General features: G+C 42.7%; 2 protein-coding genes across 6 annotated transcripts in view; one reads left to right on the forward strand and one right to left on the reverse strand.

Annotated features, from left to right (window-relative positions):
• Positions 1-8,615, forward strand: part of GINS2 (GINS complex subunit 2) — an 11,296-nt gene extending 2,681 nt beyond the window's left edge. Inside the window, exons 3-6 of one of the 2 annotated variants that reach the window (XM_073308119.1) lie at positions 283-382; positions 1,947-2,073; positions 2,284-2,341; positions 2,776-2,857. In XM_073308119.1, coding sequence (XP_073164220.1) covers positions 283-382; positions 1,947-2,073; positions 2,284-2,310 — 254 coding nt within the window. In that variant the 3' untranslated portion in view covers positions 2,311-2,341; positions 2,776-2,857. Of the gene's footprint in view, positions 1-282; positions 383-1,946; positions 2,074-2,283; positions 2,342-2,775 lie in introns of both variants that reach the window. The other variant, XM_073308118.1, reaches the window with a different exon arrangement.
• The window catches only part of GSE1 (Gse1 coiled-coil protein), a 355,660-nt gene continuing 347,171 nt past the window's right edge, over positions 5,078-13,566 (reverse strand). For all 4 annotated transcript variants that reach the window (XM_073308113.1, XM_073308111.1, XM_073308112.1 and 1 more), the window contains 2 exons: positions 10,749-10,852; positions 5,078-9,756 (listed from right to left, as the gene is read on the reverse strand). In XM_073308113.1, the coding sequence (XP_073164214.1) occupies positions 9,622-9,756; positions 10,749-10,852 (239 nt within the window). In that variant the 3' untranslated portion in view covers positions 5,078-9,621. The remainder of the gene's footprint in view (positions 9,757-10,748; positions 10,853-13,566) is intronic.

Below are 13,566 nucleotides of genomic sequence, written 5' to 3' on the forward strand. Positions count from 1 at the left end.
CTCTTGTCACTGCAATCCTGGGTTGGTGGGTGTCCCTTTCTCCCATATGCATTGAGGTCCACTTTCTCTTCTAGACATGAGATCAGATCAACTTTTGAGCATTAGACTTGTTTCTCCTGCAGCAGCTGGTGTCTCCACCTAAGTGCTGATTCCTCCTGATGTAAACACGAAACTGGCAGTTCATCCTGCAAAGTTGGTTAAGGGGTGCAGCTTCCATGGGAGGACTTGACACCAGCGCATTGAAGCATCTGGTAAAGTATAACTCTTCCAATTGTGTTTCAGAAAAGCTGGAAGAAATCCGGGATCAGGAACGCAAAGAGGACACTTTCACTCCAATGCCCAGTCCCTACTACATGGAACTAACTAAGCTGCTGTTAAACTAGTAAGTAGGTCTCTTACTGTAGTCAGTCAAAGGCACTTTCCTCCCTGCCCAGTTGGGTTTGAGGTGGGTAAATATTCAGGAATGTGAGTCGTGACATAGGAAAGCTTTTAGGATTTGATTGGATTTAAATTTTGAGGCCTTTGGGAAAGTGTTAACAGGAGGCTTATTCTAAAGTACATCAAGATTTTGCTAGGGCACTTACCTAATGGTAGCCTTTGTATTTATTAACTTGGTTTCACTTGTTCTGTGGTGTGATAACTGGACTCCAGCACTGCATACAGAAGTAACTAAGTGTAGTGGCCCTGGATGTATTTAGCATATTTTTTATCTTCATTTATACAGATTCACAGCTCTCAATCTACCTGAGAGGTCCAGCAGCTTAATCCTTCCAGACTTCTCTGCCTTCTGCTGCTGTTAGGCTACCCTTTAGGAGTTGGGAAATTCTTCCTTTCTCAGCCTGGAAAGCAGGGATTGGGGATGACCTGACTCTAAACTGTCATGTCTGCTAAGACATTTCATTACAATAAAATTAGCTTTCTGGCTGGTATTTCTTCTAAGCCAGTGGCTCTCAACCTTTCCAGACTATTGCACCGCTTTTAGGAGTCTGATTTGACTTGCATACCCAAAGTTTCACCTCACTTGAAAGCTATTTGGTTACAAAATCAGACATAAAAATACAAAAGTGCCACAGCACACCATTACAGAAAAATTGCTTACTTTCTCATTTTTACCGTTTAAAACAGTTGCAATACAAATATTGTATTTACATTTCAGTATATAGAGCAGTATAAACAAGTCATCTGTATGAAATTTTAGTTTGTACTGACTGTTAGTGCTTTTTATGCTGTTGTAAAACTAGGCAAGTATCTAGATGAGTTGAAGTACCCCTTGGAAGACCTCTGCATACCCCCAGGGGTATGCGTACCCTTGGTCAAGAACTACTCTTCTAAGCACATACCCTTCTGACTTGAAAAGCCCTTGATTACAGAGGACTGGCCATTTGAAGCCAACTGTTTTTTTTTTTTTGTTTTTGTTTTTTTGACGCTTACAACCTCTTAGCACACAGACCCTTTTCTAACACTAGAATAAACCTAGAATAACCAGGACACTTCTGTTCAGGTGAATTGATCTGATCTCTTGAGGTCCTTGTGGAAGTGTTTAATTGCCTAACCATTAGGATGTTATGTGACACAACCTGTATGGTCCTTGTGATTGAACGGTAAGAGTACCGGGCTGAACTTGAGCTCTAATAACAGTTGAGCCATTGAGTTGCTGTTTTACTTGTGACTTTGGCCAGGTTATTGGACTTCCTGGTATTCCAAACCATCTGGGCAATTAAAGACCAGAAGGATTGTATTGAAAACTGAGCTTTCCTGGGTAAATAAAGTATCCAGAAAACCCCAGCTGCAGAAGCAGCAGCACTTTGGATTTCAGTGTTCCCTCTTTGTATAAAGCAAACTACTCTGTTCATGCTTCGAGAAGCTGCCAGTGTTACTCATGCCAGAGACTTAATGTATTAGTCCCTTGCAGCCTGTTCTGACCGACCTTCCTCCTCCTCTTCTAGTGCCTCAGATAGCATCCCAAAAGCAGATGAAATCCGAACACTGGTTAAGGATACCTGGGATACACGGCTAGCTAAACTGCGGCTGTCTGCGGACAGCTTTGTCAGACAGCAGGAGGCCCATGCCAAGGTACAGTAAGGGAAATCTGGGGTGGGCTGATAAGTCTGCTGGTTTTGGCCTGGGAATGTTCAAGATGCTCTGTGATTATGTGGCTTGTGAATGATTAATATTGCTGGTGAAAGTTCCAGTAGTAACTTTTGTTTTGGTGATTTGGTTGTTTGTCAGTTGAGAACTATAGCCATATGGGGTTTTTTACTCCACTGTATTATGTTGTTCCAGATGCTGCAATGCTTCTTTCAGCTCTAAGCATCTGCACTACAATGTTGCTCTCGATGATGTGAGTCACCCAGTACACCAACCTTATAACTTCACCTCCGCAAGAGGCATAGCTGCTTAGGTTGATGTAGTTAGGTCGACAGAGTGTCACTGTAGAAACTGCACTGTCTGTTCTGGCTGTCAGCCCCTGGTGTCTGACAGCTTGGAGCCCCAGCTGTCAGCCCCAGTGGCTGGGCTCCGGGCTTTCAGTGCTCCACTGTCATTTAAATTGGTGGCAGTGCTCCTGTTGAGGATATGCACTGCCAACAGGAGGAGGGTAGTGTGGACATGCATAATCGATTTTAATTACTGCAGTGGCTGTATGTTCACGTAACTTATGTCAACTTAATTTTGTAGTGTAGACTTGTCCATAGATTGACCTTCCTTTGCCATAGTGAGAGACTGTAGTGCTGCTTCCCCAAATACTGCTGTAATGTCACCCTCCTTGTCTTTTAGCTGGATAATCTGACCTTGATGGAGATCAACACCACTGGGACTTTTCTTACTCAAGCCTTAGATCACATGTACAAGCTACGCACAAACCTTCAGCCGGGTGAGAGTGCCCAGTCCCAGGATTTCTAAGATGCCTTCTGACAGTCTAAAACCCTCATGGGATGAGGCAATAATAGTAGGAGGACTCTGCCCTATGGACACTATTAATGAGTCCTAATGGAACTTGCCTTATGCTGTTTTTATGTCTTAAATGCCCTGTATAGATCTCTGCTAAAAACCATGCAAGTCTTATACATTTCCTGTCAATTGTGTCTAACTTGAGGCTCTGTGGTGTTTGCATGAAGGCTGGTTTCCCTCAGTTTGCATGCAGGCAATAGAAAGAAGGCAGCCTTGTGGCTGCATATTAATAAGTTGAGGACTGCTGATGGCACAGAGGGCATTCCCTGCTCAGCAGCTCTCGTGAACAGCTTCTGCTCTATAATGAGCATCTTTGGCAAAACAAATGATTCTACCTGGCAGAACTCTTCCAGCCCCATGTGCAGCTGTCTTTGCAAGATGAATTGGTTGCAGCAGTTAGATGCTGTGGGGAGGTTTTTCTTGTTATTGCCTTATTGGAGGGATTTTTTATATCTCTTAAATGATATGTAGCAGCAATAAATATGCTCTTAGTTTAGTGTTTGTTCTTCTCCTTCCTCTGGTTGTCTAAAGCCTGGCTGAGGAAGATCACAGAATAGGACTGTTTTAAACACCTGGATGCACAGCAGTCCTGTGGCTTCCCTGGGGTACAGAGTGATATATGGATTTTAACACAACTCTACTGCATGGTGAGGCTTGTTTCTTCAACTGGGCCATCACTTACAACATATATTCATCTCTGAGCACAGCTGATAGATGAGGTCACGTGGCTGGCTGGCCAAGGCCATTTAAGTGCACTGTTGCTCTCTCTCTGCACTTGTAGCTTTGTATTTCTCCCTCAGTGGGAAGATACAGCTTTAAAGAGAACACGCACTACCTCATTTGGTTCAGATACTGCTTCTAGCAGGCCACTGAGATTCTTTGTGGATACAGCTGTGGCAGGTGGTAGCTTACCAGCAGCATTTCTCTCATTTATACTAAGAAAAAACAATCCCTTTGTTGGTTTTCCTGAATATAGTATTATCATAACAATAATCTCTGCAACAGAGAAAATATTAGGTGGCATTCATAGAGCCTGTTCCTGGACACTGCAGGGATAGGTGATAGTTTGAAAGCAAAAGATTATGATGTAGCTTAGCTCCCAGTGCACTGAATCTAATCTTTAATCAATGCCAGTTGCTGTGCTAGGCTCTGTGTGGATAGCAGTAAAGGGGAGAACCTAGCCAATCTGCTGGCTGTTTGGAAGACTAAGAAGTGGGTTCAAAAACCAGTTGGAGGAGCGGAAGGAAATATTCCTGGTAGTTGGAAGACCTATCACGGTGATGTATATTGTTCTTTTGATCTTTTGACTGACGTTACTATTTGTTTTAAAAAAAAAAAATCATGCATATAAAAGTGAACTGTCTGTCGGAGGAATAAGACTCCTTTTCCTTTAACATCCACTGGTACACTAATTGTGTGAAGATATAGATGCTATTGTGTGAAAACACCTCCTCTTCTCTTGCCCTTTGCAGCTGACATTAGGGGCCTTGTCTATCTCAGAATCTATAAACTGGTCTTACTGTTGGCTTTAGGCTCAGTTATAGCACTTGCATCACTGTGAACACCACAAGGAATCAAATGTAGCTGAATGTGTGTGTATGGGGGCTGCCCTTCACTCAATGGAAAGCAAGTCTGTTGTCCATGGCTCTCATCAGGCAGCAGTATTTAATCACCATAATGTTCCCCATGTCTTCAGACAAATGTTTCCCTACTGCCTTTACTCTCAAACATTGAATGGTCTTCCAGATATCTCCCACCATCTACTCCCTTCTGAGCTTCCCCTGTGCTGTTTTTGCTATCCCATTCTCTTTTATGTAGTCTCTGGTTAACTTGTATGTATCTCATTATAGTGAGGTGGTTCAGAGTGAACTGGCCTATGTATCTGATGATGGAACAGGAGGTAGGATACTCTGGACTGACTTGATCCTTCTGAAATAACGAATCCCCTGACTTAAAACAGCTTGTAGAGCCCAAGCTGGGCTGGGTGCTGGCTAAATGCCATGATGTAGTGTCAACCACACAATGCCTTTTTGCTGAAATCTTGTAAATGGCAGTGCATTGCACATGTTGTCCTTCACTCTGGATCAGTGTAACTTTTCCATCCACTAGTGGGAGGGAAAAACAATCCTTTGCCATGATTTAGGACAATTTTATTTTTTGGATGTTGTCAGAAATTACAGCAATATATTCATAAATACCTAATTACTACATTCAACAAATAATATATTACATTACAATTAATTCAAACAAGTACACTTAGAACAGGTTTAATTTTTCTTTCACAGCATCTAAACTGCCCCCAGCAGGCCTGGGCTTCCTCCCCCTCTGCCTCTCCCTCCCATGCTCTGGTTTTTACTGCTCTAGCAATTCTGCACAGGGTACATACAAATAAACACAACCAGTCAACATGGCCCTTGGGGCAGGGGAGAGGGAGGGGAGTATTACTGAGACTTTTTAAGCAGTGGGTCAAGAAGTTGGTGATTAGCTCCTTTCTCTATTGGTATTTGAGGAATGGGGGATAGGGGTGGAATCAACACTCAAGTACAGGAATTGTTGCAAAGCAAAGTTACATTTTCAAACAGGCTCATAAACATTGCCATCTGGTGGTGTGCTTGTGAACTCCCACTCTGCAGTGTATTGAAATTGATAGATAAACTGACAATGAACTTTTTTATCATAGGCTGGGAGGGGAAACAGTGATTTAAACATAAAGTGTATTTTTCTGTGTTAAAATTATCATGAAGTCTGAGAATTGGCAGCTAGTAGGCCAAAGGCTTGCTATGCAATCTGGTTTAAAGAACTGTCAGCTATAAGTGTATTTTGCTTCTTAAACAGGTAAGTTAAACCAAGAATGTGTGCTTTTTTTATGCGCTTTTTTTGCTCATGCAAGAATAGACCTTAAACACAAAGCAGTGGTAACTTCCTTTCTTTCTTTAAACTGAGCCCTGCTCTTTTTAAAGAGCCTCCAATATTTAAAATGCAATTACGATTAGAAAAGTGACTCTAAAAACAGCATTACATTGCGGCTTGGTGTATTCTGAGTCATAGCTGCCTCATCTACTACTACCCACTCAACTTTTTTCTGCTGTCAGTCGTGCAGTATTTACAAGACTGAACACCAGAAGCTAAATTCTAGTTACCTCAGCAGCAGCATTGCCAACTAAATTCTGATGCTAGAATCTTTGATTGCTGACAGTGTATGAAGCAGGAAGGCTATGGCTTTAGTTTCAGGTTAGCAGTAACCTACCTTGGCATTAAAAATGGGCTCGCTTTAAGTTGTAAAAATAGGCAAGTCTGATAACAAAATCATCAACTGAGAGTAAATCTTTAAAACCACATAGTATTCTAGTCACTTGCCTGCTCAGAATGGCACTTTAAAAAAGATCTCTGCCCTCTGAGTGAAAGGAAAACTGCAGGCCTGTTGCTGTGAAGACATTGCTAGTCATGGAAGACAGAAGTTCCTTCATGTAAATACTCTGAAACCAGAGTGGCATAAATCAGCTCTGAAGTCAACTGTGCAGTGTAATATTTGCTGTTCTTCCTATTGTATATGTTGATGTAGTTTTGTCTGCTCTTCAGTCTCCCAGAGGGAAAATAGTGTCAGCCCACCAGAAAAGAAGAATCACACATGAGCAGTCATACAATCCATCATTTCAGCTTTTTTGATAAAGCTAAATTGACACTAGTCAGCGACTGCTTTATTTTCTTCCATTTGCAAAATGGAATGGGCTCAAGATAGGCTGGAGGTTTGCTGTTTGTACTGCCCTAAAAACCAATACAAAAGGGGAAAAAATATAGAATTGCATGGCTTACCATAGGCATTAGTTTTAGCTTTCCTTTCTGGTCCTTTTCCTTATTTATTGTTCATGCGGCATTACAGCCTTAGCTTTATTTAATCTGATTGTCATGGGGGGAGGAAGGAGGGAAAAGAGCCTTCAATGTGGAAACTGTAGCAGGGTTGCAATTGGGTGTTTGTAGGAGCTATGGCTAAAGGGAAATCATAGCCTCTAGGTGCTGCATTTAACAACAGGTGGATGTTACTTAAACAGTAGCACATGGATTTGCTTTTCTCTGTTCTGCCCTCATCGTCACTCTGGCTGGCTCCTCAATCATGAGCTATGCAAGAGCTTGAACTAACTGTCACTGCCATCTGAGAACACATAATCTAGGAATGCAATAGGCTAACTCTTGCCCTGCCTGAGATTTAGTGGGCAGCATGAATGTTTCTTCTGAAAACCAGCAACAGACTGAGGCTTTGTCTACACTGGAAACTGAACGAGTTCTGTTGTTCAGAGCTGTGAAAAACACACACACCCCCTGAACAACAAAAGTTTTGCAGACGAAAAGCAGTGGTGTGAACAGCACTTTGTTGACAGGAGAGCTCTTCTGCAGCTGAAGCTGCTTGCTGGGGGTGGAAGTTTTTTGTGAGTGGGAGAGCTCTCTCCTGTTGCCAAACAGCTGTGTTGCGTAGACATAGCCTAAATGGCTTGCCTTTTAAGTGTTGACTGTTAGAAACCTAAAGCAAATAACAGGGAGGTGGAAGGCTATGAACCTTGTCTAGAGCATGTTGTGATAACTAGAGGCTGTTTTTCCACTCCAAGTGTTTCACTGTTCCAACAGAACAGGTATCTCTGGCTATCTCTGTCTTCCAAAATCTGCTGTTGAAGGAGACATCTCCAAGTCTAGAGACAAGACAGTAGTACGTAGATTTTGATCAGAGATGTCTGTGCTACTTTTGCCCTCAACTGTCCCATGACTCCTTCCCTCAAGCTGTTGAGTAGGGGAATGGGACACATCCACCTCTGGCCTTTCCTGTCTAATTTACAGCTGAAAATGAAGAGCCTGTTAGTGCTGTCCCTCCTGCTGCCACGTCATCTTAATTTAAGATGAAATATTCCTGATAACATGCACAGCAAATGCAATATTACTGCCAGCTGCTAGGAAGTAGGGGGAAGCAGAAGTCTATTACCCACAGTATCCCTCACCCATCTAAGAAATTAATAAACAAAATTGGTTCCTGTGCACTGCTCAGAAAAGACTGAATTTTGCCAGCAGCTGCCCCTTGGCTGCTTACAAGGAATAGAGCTCAGCTAGGTTTGGGATAACCCAACTGTAAACTGAACTTCAAGCGAGCTCTTTGTGAAGGAGGTCGTCCTAGTTCAGAAATGTTATTCAGAGGAATAACTAACTGGAAGAGAACGAAAGGGCAAGCTGGGAGAATTTCTACTTCCTCCTCCCTATTCCCACTGGTGTTTCTCATGTGAATAAAGAACAGGGGAAGTTCAGCTCAGTCTGCACTGCTTCCTCTCCTGTAGTTCTCTAACACCTCATTGCTAACACATTTTTCTAGAGTACTAATCAGAGCGCTGAAAAACATCAGTAAAGCTGAATCATAGACCCAAACAGTTCATTTAGTTCCTGAACTTTTGTTCCCAACACAGACTTTTCCCCTCCCTTCCCCATTTAGTAGGAGCTGGTCCTATTTGTAATGTAACTTTTGAAGAGCTTGAAGGGGAAAAAAAACATCTGTGAAAGGGCAGTAAGGAATAATTAATTCCTCACCTTTTAGTAACAGAATTTTCTGTACCAGTAACTGATGCTACACAAAGCAAAAAACAGAAGTGATAGCACATGCCCCAGGGGAAAGCTTTTTTTTTTTTTTTTTTTTTTAAAAAACACTTCAATATTTTTCATGTCCTGACCAGCAGCAGTACAAACACTAAAAGCAAGTTATTTTGCCAAAAAAAAAAAAAAAAAAAGCAGAAACATATTAAAAATGGCAAGCTTTTTATAACAATAATTAAAGTAATAAAAACATACAAAACTTTTTAAATATATACACAGTACAAGGCTGAAGCACCTTTTTTGACTTTGTTTTTTTTAATTGCAAAATCGTTTGACTTTGTATGAAAATTTTACCCACTAGGGTATGTAATTTGTGTGTGTTTCTCTCACTAGGTGTGTGCATGTGTGTTCTGTACATTCCGCTCCCTACCCCCCAAACAGTAATAAAAGGTACCTTCGGTTTGTTTATTCACTTTATTTTTTATAGCGAAGTGCATTTCCAGTGGAAAGCCTGTTGATTTAGGGAAAGGCTGAAGTTCTGAAGCTGTGTTTGCTCCTTCCAGGACTTGTTACTCTGCAGATTGCTACCATAGCTTTCCGTATGTGAGAGACACAGTTCATTTGCTTTCAAAAGTGTACCCAACTTCCTCTTAACACGAGAGACACCATCTTCCCAGTGAAGAACAGGCCAACTCCATGGTACAGTAGTTGGACTAATATGGCAACAAAAGAATGATTTTGTGTGTGGACAGCACCCCCTCTACAGGGAGGTGGTTATTAGTGTTGTTGATGAAGTCTTTTATCAGATTTTAAAAAAATAATTAAAAAGTGGAGGGGAAGGAGGAAAAAAAAAACACCCCTCATTAAAATTAAACAAAATCTAGCCTTCATGGGTGGGTTGCTTGCAGAATTACAAAGATTCAGTTGCATTGAAGTCAAGATAGAGGTGGGTATTTTTTCTGGATCCCATAATCCTTTGCTTCATGCATGGCACATTCTCCATTTATATTTTAGCTTCAAACCTCCCAGTGAAAAATATTAAATATTCAAGGTAATAAAATAGATTATTATTTCTATACTATATGTTCAGCCTAGTGCAAGGGAGCGTCACCTGGGATATCCCTTGAAATAACCCCTAGACCACTGCATTGCAGGCAACGCAAGGCACTTTCTCAAGTGATCTAGTTCGGCCTGAAGTCGCTCCCTTTCCGAGACAATCTTCTGCTTCTGGTTCCTTAGTTCCTGTAAGAAAGTAGGAAAAAACAAAGTTAAAAAGGGGACATTGACAGGCTGGTATGTGCATGTAGTGCCTCTCTTCCAGGGTGTGCCTCTGTGGTGGATATATTATGCTGTTCTGCAGAGGGAGGCCACTGGGTTTGTTGCAGCCAACATTTAGGTGGCTTGGTGGACAGATGGAAATTACAGCAAAGTTGGATCAAATCAGAAGAGCTGATTCTTTTCCCGGGCTGGGGTAGTCGCGTTGAGTTTGACCTGAGTAAGTGAGCTCGGAATCATGTTTTCCTCAAACTTTGTGGCATCTGTATTTTTTCCAGCACTGTTCCCTCTTACGTTTGTCCATCCTATTGCTTCATCACTCCTGCCCTAAGAATGGAGATCCTGACATCCAGCCTAGTCTGGAGCCAGCCCATGTCTTTTCCCTGTGGTGAAGAGGTGGGGAACCATGCAGCCAGCTTTTCAGTGGGCTAGCCAGGAAACTAAAAGGGATGGCAAAACTTGTACTGCTGCATTTTAAAAAATCCTACACGGCAAGTGTTATAATAATCCTACTGCCCTGCACATGCTGAATTCCCGGTTGATGGTGGGGGCACTGAGCAAGCAGAGAGAATCACAGGGGAGTAGTTTTGCCCTACAAGTTGTTTATAGGTTTGCATGGACTCTGGATGGGTCTCCTTTCCTTGCTACCAGGGTCATGCTGCTTACAGTGGCCCTGTCTGCATGATACTTGCTAGTGCAGTTTTATTCCAGAGGATGTTGTATACAAATGGGTAGTAGGTCATCTGAGAAGCATGCTATTCTATACAGGTTTTTACATCACACTCATCACTGTAGTGTCTGAGTGCTTTCCAGTAGTGCATTAAGCAACACGACTACATGTGTTTGTTCTCTTGTCCTCACCTGCCATTCCAAAGGGCAGTCTCCAATTTGCCTCTACTGGGGTTCCAGTAGGTTCGGCCCCACCCACCCCTGAGCGTGTCAAAGTGTCCATCACTCACCGCCATGCTGTGTGACAGCTGCTCTGCAGTCAGACTGAGACTGTAGTGCTGGGCCTCCAGCCGTCGGCACTGTGTCTGCAACACTTGGCGTTCCACATTTTGTTCTGCAAGCAAATGAGAAACCATCAGCCTTGCATGGTATCATCAGAATATTTGGCTAATAGCATCTCTGGTCTGGCTAGTCTTTTCCACACCAGGCTCTTGAATTCTCACCCTTGACGTTGGCCTTTTTCTGAAACCTCAGAAGGTCACTGCCAGAGGTAGGATGTCAGACATGCCAGTCTGCTCCAGCATGGACCTCTCAACCTTCATCCACCACTACTGAAAATGTTCTCACCACATTATGTCATGGAGATTAAGGACTCCACCACTGTAGCCAGCGATCAACTGTGCAGCAAACTACATAACCTCATGGATGGAAGAGTCCTCCATATCTTGGCCTTTTCCCTAAAATTTGTGTGCCATGCTGCAATGTTCCTAAGGTGTTCATTTGTGTGTTCACTAGAAATGGCCATTGGCACTCTTTAAACCAAGCACTGGCACACTGGACAGATCTGTAAAAAGTTAAGGCAGGACACGTCGCCACATTCTCTCCTATTCCAGCAGGATTAACTCTGCCCTTCCCAAGTAGATTAAAATAAATTCCAGGCAGTTTACAGTGCCTCTAGAATGCAGCATGGTGCTGGTTCCAGACTTACCGCCTCTTCAGAATGTAGGCCCAGCTCCTAAAGGTGTTTAGGCTCCTATCTTCCATTGAGTTCAAGTGTGTTCAGTTTGTATAAAGGAAGGATTTTTTTAATTGCCAGTCATGCAAATACAGCCTAGGATCTGAGAGACACGCTGGGTTCTTTATCACTTGTGCCTCATCAACTAGGTGCCTAAATACTATGGGAATGGAGAACAGGCTCTGCAGCTGGAACAAAGATTCCATTGATGGGTGAGCCAAAATATAGCATCCAGCTTCCTCTCCCACAGCTCTGTTGCCTCTGCAAGGCTAACAGGAATAAAAGCTTATTACAGCATCAGACAGGAGTCCAAATATATACAGGGAGCAGAGCTGTTGAGAGAGGTCCATTTTTCCTCTGTCATTTTCTGACTCCACACTTTAAACAGAGACTCTCTCTGCTCCGTGTGGAGTTTAACCATCCAATGCCACTTTTCTTAAGGCAGAACTGTACTCCTGTCCACAACTCCTCCTTCCATGTGCAGTCTGCTTTGAGCCAGATGGCTACCACCACCCACAGCAGAGGTAGCTACATTATAGTGGTGCTGTTGGTGAAATACTTTGGGATCCTCCAAGATGAAAGGATCTCAGGAATGCAAACTAGTATAATCATTTTCTAAAGGAAAGTAAAAATTGATCTGCAAGGCAGCCTGAAGTCAAATAAAGGATCCGCAGCTTATGGAAAAAACACTGCCGAAGCTCCTTTGAGAAAGCTAACGGTACCTTTCAGTTTTTTAAAAGATAATTTAGACAGTATTCATAAGGATCTGAGTAAGTGAGATGTAATTAACTTCCAGGGTATCAGAAACATTATTGGGTCTTGCACACTAACAATGATAAAATGAGAGGGGAAGCTAACCATGATAAAATGAGAGGGGAAGCTAACGCAGCTGATCCACTGGAGGCTGTTCAATATTTCTATCATCTTATCAAGAACACAAAGAATAATCAGAGCGCTGGAAAATAAAACAGCATGTAGCAAAATTTGTGCAGCACTGAATGTGTGGAGCATTCATAGGTGTTCATAGGTTAGCCAGCTGTATTGACACTGAAAGGTTGGTGTGTATTTTTGATAACCGTCTAATCACGGAGGACTAATTGCAGTGGCATGAACAAAGACCCGAGTCTTAAGAGCTGGAGAATCAGGTGGATAACCATAGAGCTGGGTGCTGTGTAAAACAGATTAAATTAGATTCACCAATAGTGGTAAAAGATGCCCCAGTCCTATTTCAGACTCTGAGTTGCAGGCTACATATGTATTTATAACTGCAATAAATTAGGGAAAGACTTGGTGATCAATCTGCATTTGTGTTTTCCTGAGACTTGGCTCCAGCTCGCCATTTAGTAATTAGCTGTGTTGTAATTCCTAAAGTGTCTCTCCACAGATGAGACTGACAGCCCTTAAGTGAAGTGTTGTTCAAAAGAAAATGACTCACAGCCCCTTGGGTGCAGCACATGCCAGTGGTTGAGCGATCTGATTGTTTTGGGGCACAGTGGAGGGTGCACCAGGTCACCGTTTGACACCTGTACGGCATCTCCATTGCCAGCTTGAGGCGGTGCGTCAGCGAGGTTATTTTTAGACACATTTCAAGAATATAAAGCAGGAGACTAAGAAGAAAAACATCAAGGGGTTTTGCGCTCTTGAAACCAGACTCCATTTCCCTGTGCAGCCTTACAGACAGTGCTCTAAGGCGCTGGGTTGTATTAATGAATTTTCATACACACCTGTCGCCTTTATGTCTATCCTCTGCTAATTAACAGCCTTCTGCTTTTCCACAGCCCCTTCCGTTGGAGGATCTTAAAGTGCTCGACAGATGTGAATAAATTTGCCTCACCAGTGAGACTGATCTGTTTTTAATCCCCATGGTACGGATCGGGAAACTAAAGCACAGAGTAACATGCCCAAGGTCCCAATGGGTCGATGGCAGAGCCAAGGCTCGAGCCAAGTGTTCTGAGAAACTAATAGGCACAGAGCAGTTCTTATCATTATTAGAGAGATAACCCTTCAATATTGACAGAGGACAGTCAAGCAAGCAACTGCAGCAACAGGGACAGCAGTAGTCCTGTTATTCCTTCTCCACTCCAGCTGAAGTT

Source organism: Lepidochelys kempii, chromosome 12, assembly GCF_965140265.1.
Source record: "Lepidochelys kempii isolate rLepKem1 chromosome 12, rLepKem1.hap2, whole genome shotgun sequence".
In the NCBI taxonomy this organism is placed as follows: Eukaryota; Metazoa; Chordata; order Testudines; family Cheloniidae; genus Lepidochelys; species Lepidochelys kempii.